This window comes from Talpa europaea (genome assembly GCF_964194135.1).
Source record: "Talpa europaea genome assembly, chromosome: 7".
Classification (NCBI taxonomy): domain Eukaryota; kingdom Metazoa; phylum Chordata; class Mammalia; order Eulipotyphla; family Talpidae; genus Talpa; species Talpa europaea.
In genome coordinates, this window is record NC_140074.1 from 87,587,505 (window position 1) to 87,612,283 (window position 24,779).

Genomic DNA, 24,779 nt, shown 5'->3' on the forward strand with positions numbered 1-24,779 from the left:
CATAAAATGGAACCATAGAGTAGATATCCTTTAGGGATTGACTTTTTTCCACCCAGCAGGATTCATCCAAGTTCTTGAATATATCAATAGCTCATTCTTTTTTATTACTAAGTAGTATTCCATGGCTTGAATGTACCATAGTCTGTTTAACCATCACCCAGTGAAGAGCATCTAAGTTGTTTCCCAGTTTTGGGCTATTATGAATAAAGCTGCTATGATTATTTGCGTACAGGTTTTTGTGTGAACATAAGTTCTCATTTCTCTGGGATAAATGTGTAGGAGTACAATTGCTGGATTACATGGTAATTACATGTTTAGTTTTGTAAAAAGCTGCCAAGCTGTTTTCTAGAGTGATTGTTCCATTTGCCATTCCTACCAGCAGTATGTGAGTGAACCATTTTCTCCACATGGTTCCCAGCATTTGGTGTTGTTACTATTTTTTCATTTTAGTCATTCTGACAGATGTGTAGTGGTATCTCATTATGGTTTTAATTTGCATTTCTCTAATGGGTAATGATGTTGAACATCTTTTCATGTGCTTATTTGCCATCTGTATATCCTCTTGGGTGAATGACTGTTCATGTCTTTTGACCATTTTCTAATTGGATTTTGTTTTTAAGTTTTTGATTTTTTAAAATAACAGCTTTATTGAACTATAATCCACACACCATGCATTCCACAATGGTATGTGAATTACATTTCAAGAAAATATATAATTGAGTGACTTTTGGTCTATTTAGAGTTATGCAGTTGTCTTCACTATCTAACTCTAGGCAATTTCATCACCCTTCCCCCTAAAGAAACTTTATACTCATTAGCAGTTACTTGTCATTCCTGCTTTCCCTGGCACTTGTCAACCACAAATCTACTTCCTTTCTCTATGGATTTGCTTGTTCTGGACATTTCCTATAAAAGGAATCTTAGTATGTGTTCTTTTGTGTCTAGCTTATTTCACTTAGCATAATGTTTTCAAGATTCATCTGTGATGTAGCATGAGTCAGGGTGTCATTTCTCTTTATGACTGCATAATATTCCATTGTTTGCTTATACCATATTGTGTTTATACATTTGTCAGTTGATTGCCATTTCAGTTGTTTCCATTTTAGGGCTGTTATGAATAATGATGCTTGAGCATTTGTGAATACCTTTCTGGGCGGACATTTGTTTTCATTTCTCTTGGGTATATACTTAGAAGTAAATTGCTGGGTCTTGTGGTAACTAACTCATTATTTAACCTTTTGAAGAACTTCGACTGTTTTCATAAGCGACTATATCCTTTTGCATTCTTATGCAGTGTATGGGATGAGAGTGTTGATTTCTCCATACCTCACCAAGACTAGTTGCCTTTCTTTTTGATTATATTTACTCCAGTTGGTGTGAAGAGGCATCTTATTGTGGTTTTGTTTACTGTTGAGTTTTCAGGGTTCTTTTTATACTCTACATGCCAATCTTTTGTCAGAACTCCAACTGATAACTTTTCATTTATGGATTGTCTTGGTATCAAGTCTAAGGACTCTTTGCTTCAAATTTGCTTTTTGTAGTGAACAAAATGTTTTGCACAAATAGAAAATCCTTATTAGCCAGCCTCCCAAATGTAGCTCTGTTAAGTGGGCCTCTCTCAGTCCTTCCTCTATTCGAGGACAGATGTTTTGGGGGATGGGGAGAAAGAAGCCTGTTTCTAACTCCTGCCCCTGTTCCTGTTTTTCTTTCAGACCCTGGAGGAAGAGCTATTTGGCAACAATGAGGAAAGCCCAGCCTTCAAGGAGTTCTTGGATCTGCTGGGGGATACGATCACACTGCAAGATTTCAAAGGGTCAGTTTTAGCCAAGTGATGGGTCAGGCCCATTGATGAGGCCCTAAAAGAATGAGGAGCAGACAACTGAATTTCTGGGGGAACGTGAGAGAATTAAAAACACACACAAAGAACATGGGAATTATTTTTTACACTCATGTACCTGCATTTCTAAGGAAACAGTAGTGCAAGGGATAACTTAGAGTGGCAGGTTACCTGAAAGGCATTGCCATTTGACCTTAGGATGCACGATGAAATTGCGCTGTCTTAGATTTTCCTTCCAAATTACATTAGGTTCAGACTGAGAATGAAATAAACCCACCTTCCCTATCACTCACCTGTCAGGTATTTGCGAAAGAGAGCCCTGTGCAGTATTTTAGATATTACACAAAAGGGTGGATAATTAAGAGTTGGTATAAATAGTTCCTCTGGCAGGAATCTCTGCAAAGGTCTGTGGTTAGACAGAAAGGCTATCTAGGCTACTGCTTGGAAGACTCTGGCTTTGATTTGGGAACAGCCTTCAGACCTGCCATCCTGTTCTGTACTTCGTGACCGGCACATGCAGAGCCCCCAGTTTCCCACTCTGGCAGCCCCATCACCATGCTCTCCTAATGTGTGAAAGCACCTAGCTCCATGCCTGTTGTGTCGTGGGTGTGTGCGATTCACGTTCTTCCTCTGCATGCCTCTCCTTTTTTCTTTTTTTCTTTCTTCCTGTCTTCTTTTCCCTTCACAGCCACCATTTCTGTCTGGGGTCAGTTGCTCAGAGGTTAAAATCCCACCTTTACCATCTATTAGCTCTATGACTCTGCAAGCTACAGTTTCCCCATCTGTAAAAAGGGAGCTGAAAGTAGCACTAACCCCTCAAGGTTGCTGGGGATTAGAATAGCTGATGCACGTGAAGCACTGATCTCAGGCCTTCCTTGCACAGAATATGCATTGGTGGTCGTTGTGGTTAGATGCCACCTTGCCTTACTCTGGGATGCCATCACTACAAACGCATCCTGATCTCAGGGATGTTAGAGTGTAAGAAAGTGCATTTTAGAGTATGTGAAATGAAGTCTTTTAAAACCAGGAAGGTGAGGCCTCCTTGGTGGTGCAAGGGGTTAAGACTGAGCACTATGAAGCTATCCAGTCACTGCAGCATGAGTTTGATCCCTGGCCTGCTAGGGAGCAACCCACATGGCACAGCAGACCTCTCCTGTCTTGCCCACTGCTCCCCTCAGCAGTGTATTTCAGTCAATCTGCCTGTTCTGCTCCCCACTCTGTCTCTGGTGAATCCCCTCACCCCCCCGCACCTCTGAACTGTACCCCTGCTCTTATATGCATAAATAAATAAACCTTTAAAAAAATAGAATCAGGAAGGACCTCAGAGGCCATGTAATCCTATCCCTTTATTTTATAGAGAAAGGAAACTGAGACCTACAGAAATTACGTGACTTGCCCACGATCAGGCCTTGGTTTTGTGGCAGAAGCAGGTCGAGAACCTGAGTGCCTGACGCCTGGCCTGGTGTGCTCTCCGCACATTTTCTGGCTTGTATCACCTAGCTGGGGCGAAGGGGAACTGGTGGCCAGGGTCTGTTTTATTTCATTTTCCTAAAGGAACCTGTATCCTCTACCCCCACTGAAGGGTATGACTCAAGGCTAGCAGCCCCATTTCTATAAAGGAGGAAGGTGCAGCAGCTCCCACAAGTCCACCCAGTTCCTTAGTACTTTTCCCTCCTGTCTGGAGATAGTTAGGGAAGGGACCTACTTGGATACTTCCAGATGGGTCTCTGCCTTGGGGACTAGGTAGAAGTCAAGCATTTGTCACTTCTGGCTGACAACAGATGGTCCTATGGGATTCACCACCATCCAACAGGATGGCCGCTTGCCCTGGCTCTGGGCTGAGGACTTGGACATGGCCTTGCAGAGAGCAAAGGCTTGTGCCCAGCCTAGGAAGCCACTGACACAGCATTTGCCTGGGATTATAGATAGGTGACCTCTCTTCCATGCAAGTTTATGGTGTGGAGAAGACCCAGCTGAGGTTTGGAATGGAGTTTCTGCCTTTGTCTTTTAAATGATGGGTTTATGGTTAGAATGCCAGGGCTCATCTCAGAAGAGCAAATCTACTAGCTTTCCCTGAATGGTAGTCTCTGCCCTAACTCTCCTTGGTCTTCTCACTTGTTTTCCTACTCCTATATCCTTAGGAAAGTTCATGCCATCTCTTTCCCTCACCTCTTTCTTTCATCTTTTTCTCTCCCTGGTACCTGCCCTGTTTTGCTGACAGCTTCCGAGGAGGCCTGGATGTGATCCATGGACAGACGGGGCTGGAATCAGTGTACACAATATTCCGGGACAGGGAGATCATGTTTCACGTCTCCACAAAGCTGCCATTTACAGAGGGAGATGCCCAGCAGGTAACCTGGTTTGGGAGGGCGCTGGGGCCTGGGGCGTGTGAGGTGAGAGCCTGCTTCTGGGCTGAACTACCTGAGGGGCCTCGGCCCTCTCCCTATTTTCGTGATGAAGAGGCCAGTCTGTCCAGCTGTGTTCTTGTCCAGGCTGGTTCTGTCAAGTTGTTTGCCCAAGGCCGCACGTCAGCAGCCACCTGCGGAAAGTGGGACGAGCAGGGCAGGGCTCGCAGCTATTCCACTCTGACCCATGGGGAACTGCATCCCAGCGTAGTTAAGCCTGCCAACTGACTAGGGGCAGGTTGGGAGCAGAGCCCGGGGGCCCCAATCATACAGGGTGGTGCAGATAGCCACTAGCAGCCAGCTCTGCCCCTACGGGGTATGTGATTATGGGCAAGCCCGTTAATCTGTGCCCTCATCTTCCTCACCTGTCAAATGGGCATAACACCATTGTCTACAGAAGCTGGTTGTGGGGGATGTCATCAGATTCTGAATGGCAGGCTCAGTACAAAGCCTAGCTTCTGGCAGGCTTCTGACTAACAGCGGAACAGCTGTTTGCCATTCAGGCCGCTAATGATTTTGCCCCTCCGCAGCCCCCCCCCCCCCCCCCCCCCCCCGCCTGCCCTAATCATGTAGAACTGGTTTTTGCACGAGACTCTGCCCTGTCCCAACACTTCTAGCCTTAACCACTTCTAGGTCTCCCTGCCCTGCATTTAGGAATTCAGACTTTCCTTCAAACAGAGCCCCGGGTGAGTCCTCTGTGTCCACTCTTTCCTTGCTCTCCCTCTCACTAGCTGCTTCTGATGGTCCGTCTCCAGGGAGGGCCTGGTTTTTCTTTGAGCCCCAAAACCAGCAGCTGGGCCACGCACCATTTACCTCGTCCTACTCTTTGTGCCTTTTCAGTCTCTAGAAAACAAGAACGGAAGGTGGGCCTTGTCCACATGCTGACCCATTTGTTTCTGAGCAAGAAACTGCGGTGGGAGCACAGATGTAATATTGTAAACATAGAGCCTGGCTTCTTAGGAAAAAAGGAAATTGGCAAATGAGACTGTGACTTGGCTCTAAAAGAATGACTGAATGTTCCAGAAACAAATGGGAGCAGGATTCCTTTTGTGATCAAAGTAGGTTTATGCTCAGCATTTCACCTTCGCTCTGTGTTTCCCTCATGGGTCCACCCGTCCCAGCCTGAGGCATAGGGCTGCTCCTTCCTGGCTCTCTTTTGGTCTTACCTGTGTAAGTGGGAAATATACCTTGGCACAGAACTTGGCTTTTGGCAAGGACTAAATAAATAATAGTTTTCCCTTCCCAAGAAATGGGATGATGTGTGTGGAATAAGTGAGACAGTTTGTGTAGAAGTGCCCAGCATGGTCTGGATATATAGCAGGTGCTCAGCATATGCAAAACACAGGGCCTGCATGCAGTAGTGCCTTGTAAAGGCACAGATATGTAGGTAAGTGCCTGACCAGGGCTGGGTGTACAGGGGGGCCTTAACATTTGAACAGCCCAGCATGGTTTCTGACACACAGTAGGTGCTGCTGCTTGAGATGGTGTGTGAAAACTCCAGGTGCAGTCTGGGAAACTGAATCAGGGGTTGGGTGTCTTTCTCCCCATGACTTCCACCAAGACAATGGGCCGTGTTTCTCCACACAGGGTCTTCTCCCCTGTGGTATAGAAGTATCCGCTCCTCGTCCATGCTCATCCACATTTCCATCAAGCCCAACCATCCCTCCCCCTCCTCCTCTTCCAGGAAGTCTTCTGAGATTACCACCAACCCTCTGTGGTCTTCTGCCTGCAGAGCTGTCCGGTGCTTCATATGCAGCAGTTGATTTAGCACTTGCTGGCTTGTGGCTTTGTGTTCTCAGGTGACTTCACCTGTGTTTGTCTTGTCTGGATCAGTTACAGGCTCTACAAAACCTGGCCTCCCCTTTTCACTGTAATGAGTCCTGAGTCAGGGCTGTATATTCTGTAGAGCTCAGTAAAGTGCTTGTTTAACTCTTCCTCGCAACTTAGGCATTTTCTCCATTTTTCCCCCTTTTTTTGGTGACTTCTAAAGATTGAAGCAAAACCTCCCTGGAGAGTTAGGTCTCAGAGTTCCAGGGTTTAGGTATAAAGATAGAATATGAGGAATTTCCTGTACAGATCTATTCTGCTTCCAGGATGTTCCTAACTGGCTCATAATCATGGAACACTTTGTTTAGCTCCAGAGAAAGAGACACATTGGGAATGACATCGTGGCCATCATCTTCCAAGAAGAAAACACACCGTTTGTCCCAGACATGATCGCCTCCAACTTCCTACATGCCTACATTGTGGTGCAGGCCGAGGGCCCGGGCCCCGAGACTCCAACCTACAAGGTAAGGAGAAAGTCTCGTGGTAGCCACTGGTGGCCCAGATGCCTCAGCACACCTGATGCCTGCAGCAGTGTCAGGGAACACCAGTTCTCCAAAGCTCCACGAACCATTCTCCAAAATGGCACTCTTGCTTTGGAGCAGTGGATTTTCCAGTTCTCAGGCTCCTGGACTTGGGAACTAGAGACTCTTGGTGGAGAGCACCTTCTGAGGTCACCTCACGGGTGAGCACCGCCAGGCTCAATAGCATCTGACTTGAGGATGGAGGAGCCCTGGTGCCCTTATTTGAAACTGGACGGTGCCACTTGCTAGAGTAAGGCTGAGCCAGAGGAGAGAGAAAAAGAAAGTGGAGAGGACTCTCAGGAAAGGGAGAGGAGGAAGGGTGGAAGCAAAGAAAGGCAGCTATGTTGGCGGGGAGAAGGTGCAGAGCAAGGCCCCTGCTTGAACTTTGACCTCTGGTTTAACTGTTGTGGGCAAATGATCTTAATTTAAAGATGTCCAAGGGGACAGTGTTGCGAGCACCTGGGTCTAAGCCTCCTGACCAACGAGTGATCTGGCAGGTTGGCTCAAAATCCTCACTAATACAGACAAGCCCATCTTCCTCCGCTGCCTCACTACCTACTTCTGACTACTGTATCGGTAACCCCCACACCCCTCCTTTCTCACAAGAAACAATCCCAAACTCTTGGGCAACTGTTGGTATCATAATGGTGTTGGGACTAGACATCTTTACCACATCTTCCCAGCCACAGTCTGTGGCCCAGGGCAAAGCGCTGTCCTAGGAGAGGTGTGAGCAGCTGGGCCTGTGGGAAGGGCAGGGCCTTCTCCAGAATGCACCACCTGCCAGGTAGACACCGAGGCCAGAGGGAAAGACCTGTGAACATGGGCTAGAGGGGTGGGAGTTGTTGGGGAGACCAACCTTCTGAGGTACTCCCCCAAATTTTCTCCATCCAGGCAGCATCCCAGGGGAGGAGCAGACTGAGGAGGACCTGGTTAGATCCCTCAAGGGATCTAGGGTGAAATGACCTACGGATTTAGAGGCTGTGGCAAAGGAAGGTGGGATTTCCCCAGGGGCCAATGTCCCAGGAGGCCTCTGCTGGGGAGGATGAACAGCTGGAAAGAGGGTGGGGCAGATGGGGTGAAATGTGCAGGAAAAACCCAGAGGCTCTGGTCCAGGAACCTGGAGTTCTGGTCCTGGTCTGCCTCTGACTGCTAGAAATCTTGGACCAGTTTTTCTTCTCGCTGGGCCTCTGTTTCCATATGTGTGAAGTGAGGAAATTGGATGAGACAAACTTTGAGCTCCTTCTAGCCTGGACATGCTTTGGAGTTGAGAAAGAGGGTGTGTGTGTGTATGTGGTAGATTAGGAAGCAGTTTGGGGGAGCTTGACATAATCTCAGGTATCCTGTATAGATGTGGGCAGGGGGAAAGTGAAACAAGCATGGATGATGGTGGTTACCCCTTACAGGATGCTTGCTCCATGCCAGGCATTCTGCCAGATCCTTAGCGGCACAGACTCCTGGAATTCTCACAAGCCCCTGGTCAGGCAGGCCGCTCTGACCCTATTCTACAGGGAGGAAATTGAGCCTACAGCCTAAGTCACCTAAGGTCAGAGACCACAGGGCCCAGAGTGGCAGGGCTAGAACCCCCATCCCAGTCTGCCTGTGGGCTTCTTCCCTGAGCTGTCGGCACAGATGGGAACTTGGTTCCATCAACTCAGGTGTGCGTCAAACATCACATCAGATGATTTCTCCACCATGAATTCATCCTCATCCCACCAGGTGGAAGGAAATTCCAGCTGTCACTGGCCCCCATCCCTAGGAGCCCCTCCTCTCCCTGTCTGAGGTCACCCTGCCGCTACTCCTGACTTCCTGCAAAGGTCTCGGGAACCACATGCAAAACAGGCCCTAGGGGAGGACTCCTGTCTGTGTACCCCCTTTTCTGTTACTCCAGATCAATTATTTGAATATCTTCTAAGGTTTTCTTAGACTTCCAGGCCACGCTTGCACATGAGGCGCTGTGGCGCCTTGGAACTTCCCCACCTCCTGGCGCGTCCTTATTACTCACACCTCCAAGCCTCCTTCCGCTTTCTCTCTGTCTTGAAGATTCTCTTCCCCGGAGTCACCTGCCTTTCTCCTTTTAAGCCTTGCTCTGAGCTGGGAGGTCCTTGCTGAATTTAGAAAACAGGAAGGTGGGGTAGTGTTCAGGCAGCTTCTTCTTTCAGCTCAGCAACCCAACCGTCCCTCAGTGAGGGAACAACAAAGGCCCACATGCTTTGTTGGAAAGAGGACACAGTGAGAATAGAAGATGAATGGCGGTCACAGGAAGGGTCCTGTCCCTGCTTTCTGACATGGCTGCTGTGGTGGGTTTGTCTGGCTGGGAGACTCGTTGGATTTCAGAGCATGTCTGAAGCCACTTATCCAGTCAGCACAGACCACTCCAAGGCAAGTCTGAGAAAGAGGGGGAGTTGGCACTGAAAAAAGGGAGAATGGGGCCTGGCTTCTGGCCTTTTCCCAGGTGCCTGCAGTCAACAGCCTCTCGGCAGCTTTCCCACCACCCCCTCCCAGGATTCTTGCTCTGTGGGTGGAATTCCTGACTTGTACCACCCGAGCGTGGTGGGTGGTGCTGGGGGACTGTGTTTGGCAACTGGAACCAGACAGAAATTATGTCAGTTAGACACACACCATTTCTTGTCACTGGACACTGCATTTGGGCCATGTGGACAGCCTTGAGCTTGGGGAGAGAAAGCTGTATCGACCAGCTCTCTCTGACTCCCTTCCCCTGCGGATCCTGGCAGGGCCTTTGCTTGGCCTGCCTCCCAGCTGCCCGCTTACCCAGTCTGGCTGACTCTCTGCATCTGCCCTATTTCACAGGCCAGGGAGGCTGGCAGCACGCCAGGCCCAGCTCACGTCAGTGGCTGTCTGGGGAGGGAGAGGACAGAGTCTCCAGAGATGACTGTAGTCCTGTGGACCGAGAGCAGGTGAAAGCAGGGTGCCTTGATGCAGTGAGGAGAGATGGAGGTGCAGGGCCTGTCCCAAGTCTGGCAGACCCCCATGCAGAGCCCCTCGGTGTCCCCCCCAGCTCTGATTCTCAGTCTGGGCCCTTGCACTCTAAATTCAGGTCTCATCCAGACAGACTGACCCTGCCTGTGGGGCCGGGGCTCCCAGACACTGGTCCTCTGACTGCACAAGCACCGCAGGGGATGGAACAATTATGGACCCCTGGCTGTGCCCTAAGTCTTCTGATTCAGTAGGTTTGGGGTGGATCCCAAGCAATTGGTATTTATTTTAAAATACTTGGATTGATTCTGATGCATGGCCAGGTCTGGGGATTCAGTGTTCATGGGAATAGAGCCCCAGAACAGGGCCAGGAGGTTTGGCTTCACTGTTGTCTCTGGCTGTTCACCTTTGTGCCTTTGGGGGTGGCACTCCTGGTCTCTGGGCATCTGTTTCCTCATCAGTGAAACAGGGCTAATCATTCTCACTGTGCCATCTCCATAGGATTAGCATCTCAGTCAATGAGGTAATGAGGTAATGTCTTCTGGGCACTCGTGCTGCATTAGAATCAGGGGTGTAGGCTGCTGCTGCTCCTGCTCCTGTCCCATCATCTCGCCAAACCTGCTCTGACCTCCAGGAATACAGAGGACTCCACACCTCCAGCCCCTCTTCTAGGAACCCTGACACAGCTGACTCACAGGAGCATTTTATTTGTATCCTGGGAAGGGGAGGAGGGAGTAGAGGAGGTGGCGTGCTGTGGGAAGTGGGGCTCCTCTAGGGCCAGTGCTCAGAATGTGAGCCTCAGCTTGCTCCCTGCCCTGCTGGCCCACACCAAGACTCTATTTCAGGTCTCTGTCACGGCGAGGGAAGACGTGCCTGCCTTTGGCCCACCACTGCCCAGCCCCCCTGTTTTCCAGAAGGTAGGAAACCTTCTTCTCTCCTCATCTCGTACCCACGTTCACATCCTTGTGTGGCAGTGGTCAGAGTGGGGCTGAATTGGGCTGGGAGCTCCAGAGAGGACCTTTGGGAGGGTTGGGGAGGAATCCCCTTACTTGGGGTCTCTCCCCACTGCTCCTTGTGCTGCCAGCCTGGCCTAGCACAGGGCCTTTTGCCATAATGTCTGACTCTCGTGTACATTTCTGCTAAGAGAAGGGGTTTTATATTGTGCTCCACTCCTGGGAGCCATGGGCAAAAATCGCCTGTTGTGGAAATGACATGGGGGTGGGGGTGTGTGAAGGGTTGGTTCCCCAGAGCCGGGGAAGCTGGTTTCCATCTTAGCAGGTGGGCTTGGCCTTGGCTGGCAGCGATCAAATGTCTGAAGGGGACGTTTCAGGGATCTCCCCAGGCCCATACTCTGCTTACCTGTTACTGTGATGAGAACCCTTTTGGCAGCAGCTGACACTGGGAGAGTCTCGGGTCTTCTTGTCTGTTCCAGGGCCCGGAGTTCAGAGAGTTTCTGCTCACCAAGCTCACCAATGCAGAGAATGCGTGCTGCAAGTCAGACAAGTTTGCAAAGCTGGAGGTGAGTTTCTGAAGGTTTTCCTTTGGCTGCCTGTTAGCCAGCTTCTCTTGGGGGCCTGTTCTTGGGGGCTGGTCATCTTTACCCCTCACGCCTTCATCCATGTGTTGAGATGGGAACTTTCTTCCTGTGGAAACTCCATTCAGACTTCAGGTCTGGTTGGCCATTCACCAAATACCTACTGTGTGCCGGGTTTTGGTCTCTTCTCTGGGACCCAGGGGGTAGTGGGATGAGGTTTCTGCCCTCGCAGAGCTTACAGGCGGGTGGTAGGCACCATTACTAAAGAGACTGGACTGGTGTATTGTGCCAGCACTGCACCATGGCAGAGGCCACTCAGGGGTGGTGACTCAGGACAGCAACTGCTGCTGCCTGTGAGGAATGAGGTGGTGTGCAGGGGAGGCCTTTTGGAGCAGGTGGCCTGTGAGCTATTGATTCTGGATACCTGATGAATATTGTGAGGAGGAAGGTATGAGAAGGGTTATTCCAGACATGGGAAGCCATGGCCCGGCAGTTTCAGAGCTTGGCTCATGAGGTTGCTCCAGAGGGTTTGACATGACCTGAGAGAAGGGGGTGAAATGGTGGGAGACAGCTGGGGTTATTGGTTGGGTCAGATTAAGGAGGGCTTTATAGTAGAGGTGAGGAGGAGCTCAAACACTAAGGCAGGAGAGTGATGTGTTTGATTTGTGTATTAGAGGATTCTTCTGATGTAGTGAGAAGGGTAGATTGAAGAGGAGGAGGGCGGAAAGCGTGGTCAGTTAGAAACCATTGCAGGAGTCTGAGAGATGATGAGAGCTTGCTTGCACAGGAGGGAATGAATGATTCGGGGTCGGAGTCTGGCAGACTCGGACTACTCTTTGTAAGTGTGGTGGGAAGTGGAGTTTTAAGGTGGCTCTTCGCTGACACAGGAACACTGGGAGATGAATTCTGTTAGGACCAGCTGACCTGGAGGGGCCTGCAAAGACTGTGTTGCTAAAGGGATTAGTCCTGGTCTGTGTGATGGCGCCCCCTGGAGGCTGTGTGCATGGCTGTGGGTGAACATCTGGATGGAGAGGAGCAAGCAGTGGGCAGTGGTGACTGGGGCAGGGATCTGGCCTGGGAGTCAGCAGGGTGGAGCCATGGGAAGGTGAGATGGCCCAAGGAGAAGAGAAAGAGGTAACAGAGTCAAGGGCAAGGCCCAGATCTGTAGTGCTAACTGCAGCATTTATGAGTGGATTGCACCAATGTCAGGATGCAGTTGGCCTCAATAGCAGCCCTCAGACCAGGTGTTTGGGACCCACGGGGAGAGGGCACATCTCTGCAAGCTCTTCAAGCTCTTCAAGCCTCACCCTCGCCCCTTCTAGGACCGGACGAGAGCAGCCCTCCTGGACAACCTTCACGATGAGCTCCATGCCCACACACAAGCCATGCTGGGACTGGGCCCCGAAGAGGACAAGCTTGAAAATGGGGGTCATGGAGGGTTCCTGGAGTCTTTTAAGGTATGGTTGCAGGATTGGGGATTCTGTGGCAGGGAAGGGTGGGGAGGGGTGTAAACAGGGGAAGAGTGATCCTGATGCCGAGTGCAAGTGCCAGGCGGGAGTGGCAGGACCAGCGGGGCATGGCAGGCGTTTGCAGAGGGCAGAGGCATTGGAAAGTGTGAGTGGCCAGCAGTGTCTCCAGCATCCTTCCTTTATCTGGATCATCTCCCCCCGGGCCAGGGGTCTGACCAGCAGGGATAGGGAAGGAGTTCGCAGCAGGAAAAGGGCTGCCACAAGTCAGCAACAGCTTTGCTTTCCCCTGCTTCTTCCTGCGGTCACGGTCCCAGGAGCAAGGACAGAAGACGTAGGGGTGTTTAGCAGTCAGTGTGGGGTGCTGCAAGGATTCTTCCCAGTCGGACAGGCCCTGTTGCATGGAATTGCAGGCAAGTCCCTGTGGGCTTTGCAAAGGGAAGAAATTTCTAACCAGAACGAGTTGCTAAAGGAAGTGAGTTTCTTGTGCCTGGAACGGAGGACAGCTGCTTAACCAGCACAGGGGAAAGAAACTTCATCAACATGTGCTCACTGAGTGCCTGTTGGTTCCCATGACCTACATCTGGTCTGAGCTGAATGTAATCCTGTGCGACTGGAAAAATGGGTCTTATTGTGGGGACTGGCTGAGAGGGGCAGCGGGACTGATCAAAATCTTGCATTACTTAGAGGAAAAGCCTTGTTTTAAACCCAGGTTTTCTGATTCTTAGGTCAGTGTTGTGCTGGGTTATTCACTGCACAATGATTTGCAAAGCTATCATCTGGGAGGCTGTATGTGTGGGGCTGGGGTTGGACCTGCTGGTGTTAGAATCTCAGTGCTCTGTGGTCCTGGGTGTGGTCTTTAGAGTCTCTGAGCTGCAGTCTTCTCATCCGTAATATAGGGATGATAAATAAGACCTCTGTCATGGAGCTGTTGGGAGAATTCATTGAAATAATGCCTGGAAAATGACATATCGCCTGGGATATGGTAGATGCTCAGTAAATGTTTTAGCAGTAACTGCTGTGTAGAGTGAAAGCTTAGTACACATTATCCCGTGTGAAGCCTCACAACTGTCCTCTGTGCTGCATGAGGAAGGCTATTATTATGGGCTTAATAAGTCATACCCAATTTTAATACTTATGGGTGTAATTTTACGTGTGAGAAAACTCACACAACTCAAAGAGACGATGTAATTTGTCCCAAGTGACCCAACAGACGTGGGAGGTGAATCCAGGCCTGCCGGATTCCGAAGGCTGTGTTCTTAATGCTACGTGACACTGCCTTCTGGTTTCTGACTCAATTAAGATTCCACCCATGCTAGTCCGGCCTGGGCAAGCCTGGGGTCTGTCCCTTGCTGCCCGGCCGGACCGCAGAGAGCAGGGCATGGCTCTGCTGGCCCTGGTGGGGACCAGTTGCCGAGATTCCTCACCAGGGTGCAAGTGGGAGCCGAGCTGCTTGTCCAGACTGGTGGAGATTCCTGTGGCATCTGTTCAGTCCTGATGGACAGTGGCAGCCAGGGTGAAATAGGAGAAACTGGGAGATCGAGAGGACAGCAGGATGAGGGAGAAGAGGAACAGGGGAAGAAAGAGGGAGTTATGTCAGCCAGTCCAGCAGAGAGGGGTGAATAAATGACCTGGCAAATAGGAAGCAGGCTGGGTCTGGGAAAGCAGGCGAGCCAGGCCCCTTACAAACCTTGATATGGTGTGGAGCATCATGTCAAGTGTGTCAAAGTGCTCCCCATCCCACAGTAAATGTGAGGTATATGAGCTGCAGTTGACGAGCTAACACAGGTTATAATCTGCAGAGGAGTGAGGAAGCACTGCTTGCTTTGAGTTTCGCAGGTTTCTTTCTGTATTTTAGAGTTTATTGTTTTTTCAGGTTGCAAATATTTTTTAGATCCTAGAAAGGCTTATAGGCTGTGTTTACTCTTCCCATGGTGTCCAGTGAAGAAAATGGCCCTGCAGCTACACACAGGTTGCAACTCTAAAGGAGCGCGCCCAAGGCCACATGCCCAGGCCCCCGCCTCTGGCCTGAGTCACAGTTGATCTGCTTTGACTCCTGAGGGCTTGACTAAAGGGGTTTCTAGAAAGGAGACTTTCAGACTTTATCATTCTTTGATCCATCAATCTAGGGAATTCTTTTCAACCTTAAATCCTTCCAAGTGTAGATTGAGAGGGACCCACTTCTGTATCCCGCTACCAGGCCTGTCTCCATGGTAGTGCCTTGGCGTGAGGGAGAGGACGGACAGTCCTCAGATCTCTCACGGTTACGTCTGTTTTTCTTCTCCTTCTGGTTGGCGTCCTGAGCTTTTTTGCCCTGTCCCTACCATCACAGGCGTCCCTGAGCTGGGAGGCCAGCACCCGCCTAGGACAGTCTCAGGAGCACTTAGCCCAGGGGCCTAGGAGGTTCTGGTTTTGGGCTATGTCTGACCCAGCTCCGAAACCAGCTCCAGGTTTGGTATCTCTTCATGGGCGGCTTCAGCGCTGCTGCAGTGTCAGAATTACTGGCATTCCTCATCCAGACCTCCATGGGATCTGTCTTGAAAGAAGTGGTGCGTGAAATGATTCTGGGAAGAAAAGTTGCATGTTTTGTTTCCTTCCTGTCAAAGTTCTTGTCTCCCAGGCACAGGGTAATGTGAGTGAGAATTCCTAGGGCTAAGCGGCTTCTCAGCCACCCACCCTCTTGCCTCTAGGGACTGTTCCTCCTCCACCCTATGTGGTGACCACCCCCCTCCCCTAAGACGCTTGCCTGTCTCCGCCCCGGCTCAGGCCACCCAGCACCTCCCGCCCCCACCGTGTAGCACAGCTCTTCTTCCCTCTCCCATCAGTCCTGCCTGCAGCCACGTAAGCTTTCCTTTCATGAGCAGCAGACCAGGTGGTTGATGGACAGCTAGACCTGTTTTTCCATCCAGGGTGCTGGAGATATTCTCAGAAAGCTGCCAATTCTGCAATCACTTTAACATTTTGCCTTTTCACTTAGATGAAAATCTTAAAAAAAAAAATACATATTTCCAATTAAAGAGGCAAACTGCTATAGGGAAACGTACCATTGAAAGGTATTTCTATGGAACAAATAGGAAAGGCAGTCCATGGGGTCACTGGTGTTGGGGGTATGTGGATACTTTCTTGGTGTCTTTTGCAAGAATTATTTTCTTTATTAAGGAGCTGTATATGATTCACCTTTGAAAAAAACCTGATCTCTAGACTATTGTTCTCTAATGCCATTGTCAGCCACTGACAGCTGTTGATGAAGTTTTTATTGGTCTGTAATGAAATGAAAAAGTGATGATAGGTATAAAGAGCCACATTTTGAAAAACACTGAGCTAGTCCAATGCTTCATCGACCTCGAGATTCAGAGGGATGTTGGAGGACCAGGGAGAAGGCAGAACCCCCACCTACGCCGACCCTCTCCCAGCCTTTGAGGGCCCGTGATAGTTAATGCACTGGTCTGGTCTGCCCCCTAGTGGCCAGAGAGGCACATCACTGTAGTGTCCTTAGCAAAGTACCCTCAGGCTGGGAGGCTCGTAGCTCTTGGACGCAAGTTGTGCTCTGTGGGAGAGAAGATGTAGGGGAATATTTCCTTCTCCATCAGCTCCCATCCTTTATTTATATTTCTAGGGGGACAGAAGACCCCTTTCTGGAACTCAGAATACTTTCTGCTCAGGAGCTATAGCAGCAGGCTGGTAATGAGCGTCTTTCTCCAGAGGGCCCCTGCCTCTGGAGTGGCGTGCCCAGTACAGATAGGCGGCCTCCCTTACTGTAGCTCTGCTTTCTGCGTCCCTTCTGCTGAATTTGTTAAATTGAAACAACTCACAAAACCCATTTGTCGGGAAGTGAGGTGTACTTGCTCCCTCCTTGGAGTTACCAGGTGTTAAAATGCCAGCTGAAATGAAATGACAAAAGCAGATAATGAGAAAAAGACACCATCCCTCTTTTCTCAGCCCCTCAAAAGGGAAAATTAAAAGTGTCCCAAAGGTTTGGAAATAATGCTGACAGAGGACAGCTATGGGTCCAGAGATAATTAACTGGAAGGATAGGGGACTTTGAAGACAGCTAGGAGAGTTGTGTGAAATAGAAAATAGACGTGGAAGACTCTGAGGTCTAGAAACAGCAAGACTGAAGCTCTTGCTTAGAAGATTTATTCCAAAGAGCAGGCTTCAGAACAGGTGGCTCTGAAAGCATCGGGTGACTCATCCCTGTGAAGACAAGTGGAAGGAGCTGAAGTGTGACCTGGCCGTGCAAGGTGCTGTGTGGGAGACGGCCAGGTGGTCTGCATGGGTCTGAGGCCCATGCAAAGCCTTCACCTGCCTGTCTCTCCTGCCTCCTCTGGACTACCATGGCTGTCCTTTCTCTTGGCACTCAGTAGGCCAGGCACCATAACACGTAGCTTTTTGCCCACATCCTTTGTGCAAAGGGTGAGGACTCTGTCAGAACATAAATGGCGAGTGGCCATGTTGTTGCTAGTGAGGATAGTGGTGGCAGCACGTGCCTTCGGAACCTGGTGCTGAGATTCATGGGATACTCAGAGTGAGGCACCCCTTTCCTTTTCTCAATTTTCCAAAGGCTACGTGCTGAAGTGATCTGTGGATGATGGAGTGACTAGACCATGCTGGCCACTTTCACCATGTTGCAGCGCACTGTTGCTAAGTGTCAGCAGGCAGCTGTTTTGTGTTCGAGAGATGATGTTCCTCAAGGTCTCCAGTGGGAGAGCCTGGATGACATCATGGACACTAGGCCAGAAGGCTCGGTGCTTCCTTCACAAGAATATTCATTTCCAGACAAGTCATCTTTACAAATGGTCTCCTTCCTGAGTCGGTGTCCCTTGTTGGGAAAGAAAGGCGGGCAGGTAGTCCTTCACCTTTCCCAGCTTGGAGAATTCCTGACCTTGTGGAGCAACCCCAGGGGACTTCCTTTTGGGCTGGGAGCAGCATTCTTGCTGATTTCGAGGAACCACCTTGCTGTCGAAGGAGCCTCAGCTTGTCCCTCCATGCTTCATGGGAGGAAAGGGAGTTCGCTCCTCCTCATGAGGCATCTGTGGGCTGGCATGTGAGGTGCCTCAGCTGCCAAGAGCTTCATATGTATTCGCACAGCGACCCATGGTGGGGATACCCTCCAACCGTTTTGCAGATAAGTCTCAGAGACGCTTAGTAACCCTGACCTCAGCTAGGGGTGCTGGCGGGGAGAGCTCAGCTGAAGATCCTGGCAGCCCAACCCCAGCATTTGTGGTTTGCATCCCTGAGCAGCACTGCCGCCTGGATGTGTTGTTGAGTGACCACACAAATGATCATAGGGATGTGATATGAGGGCTTGTGATACTGAGAGAAACTTCCCTTCCTGGAACTCTCATGTCATCTTCGAGGGCCTCCTGAACTAGAGCACATCATCCATGTGGCCCTTGTCAGGAAATCGTCCCCTGGGTGCACCTGGGACCTGCCTCTCTAGGGTCACTCCCTGGGGGCTCTCATTGGGCACTGCAGGCTGCAGTGCATCCTGAAGGGTGGTCCTCGCTGCCGGGTCTCTGTGCTGTGGGCTCAGCAGTCATCCTGTAGCTCCTCTCAGCTGTGCGCCTGTTCCAATGGCTCCCTGGCCATCCTGGTTGTCCCCTCCTGGACACTTGAGTGTTTGCCAACATGCCTCTGGCTCTTTGGTGACCTGAACAGCTCTGGGCCCTGTGAGCTGCTCCCCACATCCAGTCTGAGCCCATGTCTCCTCTTCCAGCAGCTGTATGGGGTGGGGCTGGCACTGGCAGTGCTCTCAGTGTCCCTAAGTGTGAGGGGCGGCTTGGTGTGCGGGTTGGTGAGAGCTTCTTGCACTGGTCACCAGAGGCAGAGGTGTCCAGGGTGCACAGAGCATGCGGGCATGCTGCAGAAGGGACAGCCCATGTTCAAGTGTAGAGAGCTGGGAGAAGCATTCTGGAAAAAAGGAGTCAAATAGGAGTCAGGCACATGACTGACACTCCTCTGCCTCATGTCTTTCTGTGTGTAACATACTGTTCCCATTTCACAGATGAGGAAGCAGCAGCTCAGAGAGGTTGGCAACTAGGCCAGGGTCACATGGGTTCAGTGAGTTGCCCTAACTTCACTTTCCTTAACTGTGCAATGGGGATAACAACCTCTGTGGTGGAAAGAGGTTGGGGCACTGACCCCTTGGTCTCCTGCTGGCTGCTGGCTGGTGCAAGGAGCCACCCATGTCCAGGCCATAGGAAAAAGATGTGAAAATCCTCTGCAAACTAGTGATTACAGTGTGGGGCTCAGAGAGGATGTGTGTGTGCGAGCACACAAGTGTTCCTGCCTGTGCATGTGGACACCACCAAGAGGGCGTGGTCAGCTGGGGCAGGGGCCAGGCTCTAGCCCTTAAGCCCATGTCACCTGCTCTGTCTGCAGAGGGCCATCCGTGTGCGCAGTCACTCCATGGAGACCATGGTGAGCAGCCAGAAGAAGCAGCACAGTGCGGGCATCCCTGGCAGCCTCAGCGGGGGCATCTCCCACAACAGCATGGAGGTCACCAAGACTACCTTCTCAGTGAGTGCTCTGGGCAGTGTGTGTGCCCTGGTGGGGAGGGGGGGAAGGTTGCGGGGGGGGGGGGGGGCAGGCCTCAGAGGAGGGCCTTAGCGACTGGAGGGGGATGGGGTTGTGGTGGGGCATGTTGGGGAACAGAGGGACCCTGAGGTGACTGGGGGGCCTGCAATCCTAGCTCCATGGGTGCCTCCCTCCCTGGCAGACTAGGTGTGACCCCGCCTAGAAGCAATCCTGCTGTCCTCCTCTGAGTTCCTCCACGGGGGGCCTCCTCCTCTGGGTCAACCCTGCAAAGTGGGTGTGGGGCACATTTCTCTCCCCAGGTGGGTGGGGCCTATGGCAGTAAGAAGCAGTGCCAGGACCAAGCCTTGTTACTAATAATAGCAGTAGCTGCCCGAGCTTGCTGCGCCAGTCACTGAGCTCAGTAATTCATGGGCTTTATCTTTTTGTCCCCAGCAGACAGAATTTAATGTAAAGAATTATTAACTCAGCGTCAATGTGCTGACTGCATCACTAATACGTAACATTCTGAGATGCTCTGTAAGGCAGTACTTTTGGCAAGTAGAGTTTTGAAAGGGCCAAGCATTGAGCACTTTCCATGTCATTTCTCAGTATAGTTACTCCTTTAAAAACTTTTTTAATAGTGCTGTTTTGTTTTTTAAATTGAGATAACAGTTTACAACACTGTGTAGCCTTCAGGTGCACTATTTATAACTTCATGTTTCACACCACACCCACCACCAAAAACAGACTTTATCTTGTGGTTGCTCTAACAGCTTTCTGAGGGCAGGTACTGACACGTTTTCCTTTTCACACTGGAGGAGAAGGAGGCCCAGAGGGTTTAACTAACATGATAAAGTTCACCCGGTTAAGAGGAAGAGCAGGAATTGAGTGCAGGTCTCCCTGATCCAAAGTTTTTTTCTTCACTACTGTGTGTGCAGTTCCCAGGGAGTGAGAGCCTGGCAGGTGGCGGGTCGGGGGTGGGGTCCCGTCTGTTTGCACCAGGGCCTGGCCAAGTGCAGGAACCGTTTAGTTAGGTTCCACCCACCCCACCCCACCCACCCCTTTATTTACTCATTTTTTGAATTGAGCAACAGTCCTTTACACAATACAACTGACTTTAGGTTTGTGTAGACCAGAGTTTTCTTTCAACAGCAGAGTTTGCCTATCATGATACTAGTAACTGGTATTATAATTGGTTTCACAGTCTGCATTTAATTTACCAAATATTTTCAAAGTTAATATTTTGTTCCTCTGCAAAGGCCAGTGAAGTGAGCAGGGCAATTAGTCCCATTCTGTGGAGAAGGAGACTGAGGCCCAGAGTTTCTCACCTTGCTCAAGTTTGCACAGCACTGAATGGCAGAAGTTGGGACCAGGGTTACAGGCCTGGTGGGCTCCCATCTCCCACTTTCATTGTTCCCGCACACGTGGCTCAAGCAGAACCACATCTTGGTGGGCTCTTCCTGCCTGTGCATGCGTGGAGACTTGGTGCTGCTCTTCTCATTCTGTCTCGTTACTGTGACACTCAGCTTGAATCTATTTATTTGTGAACCATAGATGTAAAGCCCTACTTCCTGTCTTCATGCTGCCCCTGTGTGACCTTGATCAAATCCCTTCATCCCTCAGCCTCTTATTCTGTAAAGCAAGAGGTTGGATCCATTTCCTCTAAAGACCTGCAGTTTTGTGGTTCTCACTCTGTGACCTTTGAATCATCTTGTTCTCCCTCAGTGTATGGGCTCTCGTTAGGGTGTCTTGACCCCATGTTCCTCCAGGAATTCTGGCCTGTAGTGCCTTATTACCTGCGGCCTTACCTTCCTTCTGTCTTCTTGTTTTGTGGGAGCTCCTCCAGACCTGTTGGGTGATTGCAGGAGCTATGTGCAGACCAGAAAGGGGATAAGGGGAAGGGGATCTGGGTTTGGGGTATGAGCACTCATTTTGGTGGTTTCATCCGCAGCCTCCAGTGGCGGTGGCAACAGCGAAGAACCAGTCCCGGAGCCCCATCAAGCGGCGGTCGGGCCTCTTCCCCCGCCTGCACACAGGCTCTGAAGCCCAAGGGGACAGCCGGACACGATGGTAACTGTCAGGTCCCCACCCTTCCAGTGCGAATGTGGTGTTTGTCAGCTCCCTGTTTTGTTGTTTTGCTACCATCAGCAGATGCCCCACCTTGTTGGGGAGGGGCCCTTTGCAGTTTCAGGAGATGGCTTCCCTTTCATCCTGGTCACCACTGCACCCTGAATCTCCCCTGTCACCCACTCAGCTCTTTATCCATTGAGGGAGATTTGGCCAGTCTCTGCATGGGACTTTTCAAAGTTATTTTTGTTGCATTTTAACCAAAACTAGAAACATTGCTTGAATGCTTTCCTTTGGCCTCCTTTTTCATTGCTCAGTCAATGTCCACTGTTACGGGGATATTCTCTTAGGCAGAGTTAATTGAACCTTCCTTTGGACTTCTAGAATGTTCTTTTTAGAAGCAACTCTCATATTACATCATACTTAGCCTATTTTTGTTGGTAGTCTTTCTGTTCCAATGAGCCCATTTGTTGTTTAATTCAGTCAGCAGCATTTCTTGAGTGCTTGCCTTGGGCTGGGCTCAGCGCTCAGACAAGAGCTACGGGAGACACCTATCTACCTTCCAGAAGCTTACAGATGTGAGGAGAAGGGAGGCGGTCAGGCTGGCTTCCACATTCCCAGCTTGTCTGCCCGTAGCCCTGGCTGGTGGCACCCTCCCCTGAACTTGGGTATGCAGCAGGAGGGACAGGTTTATGGAGGAGGAGGAAAGCTCTGTTTGGAAACTGTACATGTGAGTGAGTCCTTGGGACCCTCCCAATAGAGAAGTCTGGAATTCTGAGTGGTTAGAATCATAGGTGTTGAGCTTCTGAGAGAGGTCTTGACTGGAGAAGGAAAGTTGGGGTTCACCAGGGCAAAGAGGATGTTTGAGGATGGATCTGTGGACAGGATGTCGGGGGTGGGCATGAAATGCCTGGGAAACTCCTGTGACCAAGGACAAGTGGGGAAAGCAGAGCCTTTGATGAAGACTGGGAATGAGAGGTGAGGGAGGAGGAGACCCTGGGGAGGCTGGGCCCTGAGAGATGGGAGGAGAGAGGTCATTAGGGACTTAGAGTGCATTGAGGGATGTGGTGCCTCCATGAGGGAAATAATGAAAAAGGCAAAATTTTAAAAATGTATTTTCAGTTTTTTTTTTATTGATTAAACTTGCTTTTCTTACATTGTTGTTCATTTTTGTACAATGTTTGATTTCTCCTGTCAGGTGTAGTCCCCATAATTCTTCCACCACCGCAGCACCTGTGAACTGTCACCCTAGTTCCTGTGCTCTTTCCTCCCCTTTTTGACCCCTCCTCCCATCCCTGCTGTGAGCTTCAGCTCTGTGGTCAGCTTGCAAAGCTTGCAAGTTTTGTCTTTTTTTTTTTTTTTGACTCTCTGTTCAGTTTCCCTATAATTCCTCCTATAAAAAACCCCATACAATATTTTCCCTTCTCCTTCTGACTTATTTCACTGAGCATAATCCCTTCCAGCTCCACACATGGTGCTGCAAATGACATGAGGCTATCTTTTTTGATTGCTGAATAAAAAAGACAAATATTCACAAGTGTTGGCAAGTATATGAAGAAAAGGGAAGTCTTTTATCGCTGACGGGAATGTAAACTAATACAGCTGTGGTGGAAAAAAGTTGGTTTTTTTCCTCTGAGGATTAGACACAGTCACCATATGGCTCCGTGAGTCCACTCCTGCGTACATATGCAAGAGAAAAGAAAACAGATGTCTACATAAAAACTAGCATCCAGATGTTCATGGCAGCATTACTCATAATAGTCCGAAGTGGACACAGTCTACATGGCTCTCACTTGATGAATGGGTGTGTAAGATGTGGTATAACCATAAGCTGGAGTAATAGTTTGCAATAAAAAGGAGGGAAGGACTCTTACATGCTGCAATGTTTATGAACCTCCAAAAGATCATGTTAAGGGAGAGACGCCAGTCACAAAAGACCGCAACACATTGTTTCATTCTATTTCCATGAAGTGTCCAGGATAGGCAAATCTAGAGAGACAGAGATCAGTGGTCACCAGGGTCTGAGAGGAAGGAGGGGTAGGGCATGATGGTGAGCTTGGGGTTTCTTTTAGAAGGAAGGATTGTTCTAAAATTTGATAATGATGTCTTTACAACTCTGAGTACACTAAGGACAATGAATTGTGTATTTTAAATGGGTGAATTGTATGTGGACTTTTCTCTATAAAGCTGTTGTAAAAATAAAAACACATTGAGGTCCAGGCCATCGTGTCCTCACCCACTGGCACAGGGCAAATAGTGGGCAATGTGTGTGATCTTTGTTAAACTACAGTAGGAAGAGCCCCTCAGGTCCTGGGCTGAGAGTAGCCCATGTACCAGCGCCCAGTCACTTCCTCGCACTGTTCCAGGAAGCTCGTTTGTGGTCTGTAGAAGGGCGTCCGCTGGGGTGTGGGGCAGTGGCCTGCCAGCACCCTGTCCACATGTGTTGGGTTGTCTCCCTGCTGTGTGGCGTGTGTGCCAGCCGCTCTTCCATTCCCTCTGTGGTTAGCTCTTGACCTAGAGCTCTGCCAGGCGCATGGCCAGCATGGGTAAGGGGCAGACTTGGGTTCAGGGCATCAAGCCAGGACTCTGGCAGCTGTTGACTCTCATCCAGGAGCCTGGAGTAGCCCCTGATGGAGCAGAACACCCTGTCACCTGCTACCTTCCCTGAAAGGCGGCTGGGGTGGGAACTGAGGTCCTGGGGCAGGGACACTGTGACCTACAGAGCCCCACCCTGCCTGAGGCCTGGGGCTGGGGTGGGGCTTGGGTGCTGTTTTTGGCCTCACTTTTCTTCATCCCCGTTTCCTCAGCGACAGTGCATCCAGCAACCCTAAGACCCCGGATGGTGGGCATTCTTCTCAGGAGATAAAGTCTGAGACCTCATCCAATCCCAGCTCACCAGAAATCTGCCCCAACAAGGAGAAGTAAGAGAGTGAGGGTGGGGAGAGGGTGATGTGAATGCTTGGGGCTCTGAAATATGCTCGTTGTTCCAGGCTAGTTGAGAAGGGTATCTCTTGCCTTGGGAACTCTGGACCACAAAAGCCAAATAGCAGTGGCGTGGGGAGCTTTTGGGGGACTGCTTGGCTCACTGCTAGGCCTGTACTGCCCTCGGTCCTGGGGAGGGTCTGAGAGTCTCTGTGAATGATGGGGACCTGCCTTGCTTCCTGGTCCCTGCAGGCCCTTCATCAAGTTGAAGGAGAATGGCCGAGCCAACATCTCCCGCTCCTCCTCCAGCACCAGCAGCTTCAGCAGCACCGCGGGGGAGGGCGAGGCCATGGAGGAATGTGACAGCGGGGTAGGTGTGGCCCCAGACTACCTTGGGGATCAGGAAGGCGCACCCTGGCCCAGCCAGACATCTACTCTGTGCATTATTAAGTTGCTACTTGGGCAGAGCCCTACTCCAGACCCTGCAGACAAAAGGAGAGGTCTGGAAACAGGAGGTGACTCAGCCAGCCACCCCTATGCCCTAGGTGCAGCGGTGGTAGTGGGGGGTCTCCTTTGGAGAGGCATAGGAGCAGCGGTGGAGGGTCAGGCCGGACGGAATAGTCCCTACCACTGGGTTCCTGGCTGGAGGACACAATGTCAGCGCTCCAGGGGGCTGGGCCAGGTACTTCTGGTAGCGGGAGGTTGGAGTTAGAGTTGGAGAAAGAAGGAAAGAGCAGGCAGGTTCAAGTT

At 50.4% G+C, this 24,779-nt stretch overlaps 1 protein-coding gene across 1 annotated transcript in view; it reads left to right on the top strand.

Annotated features, from left to right (window-relative positions):
- Positions 1-24,779, top strand: part of RAP1GAP2 (RAP1 GTPase activating protein 2) — a gene marked incomplete at both ends in the record, with an annotated part of 211,514 nt that overhangs the window by 181,397 nt on the left and 5,338 nt on the right. Inside the window, 10 exons of the mRNA XM_084238203.1 lie at positions 1,713-1,813; positions 4,059-4,188; positions 6,378-6,533; positions 10,370-10,441; positions 10,957-11,043; positions 12,381-12,515; positions 18,906-19,043; positions 20,992-21,110; positions 23,915-24,028; positions 24,282-24,399. Coding sequence (XP_084094329.1) covers positions 1,713-1,813; positions 4,059-4,188; positions 6,378-6,533; positions 10,370-10,441; positions 10,957-11,043; positions 12,381-12,515; positions 18,906-19,043; positions 20,992-21,110; positions 23,915-24,028; positions 24,282-24,399 — 1,170 coding nt within the window. The remainder of the gene's footprint in view (positions 1-1,712; positions 1,814-4,058; positions 4,189-6,377; positions 6,534-10,369; positions 10,442-10,956; positions 11,044-12,380; positions 12,516-18,905; positions 19,044-20,991; positions 21,111-23,914; positions 24,029-24,281; positions 24,400-24,779) is intronic.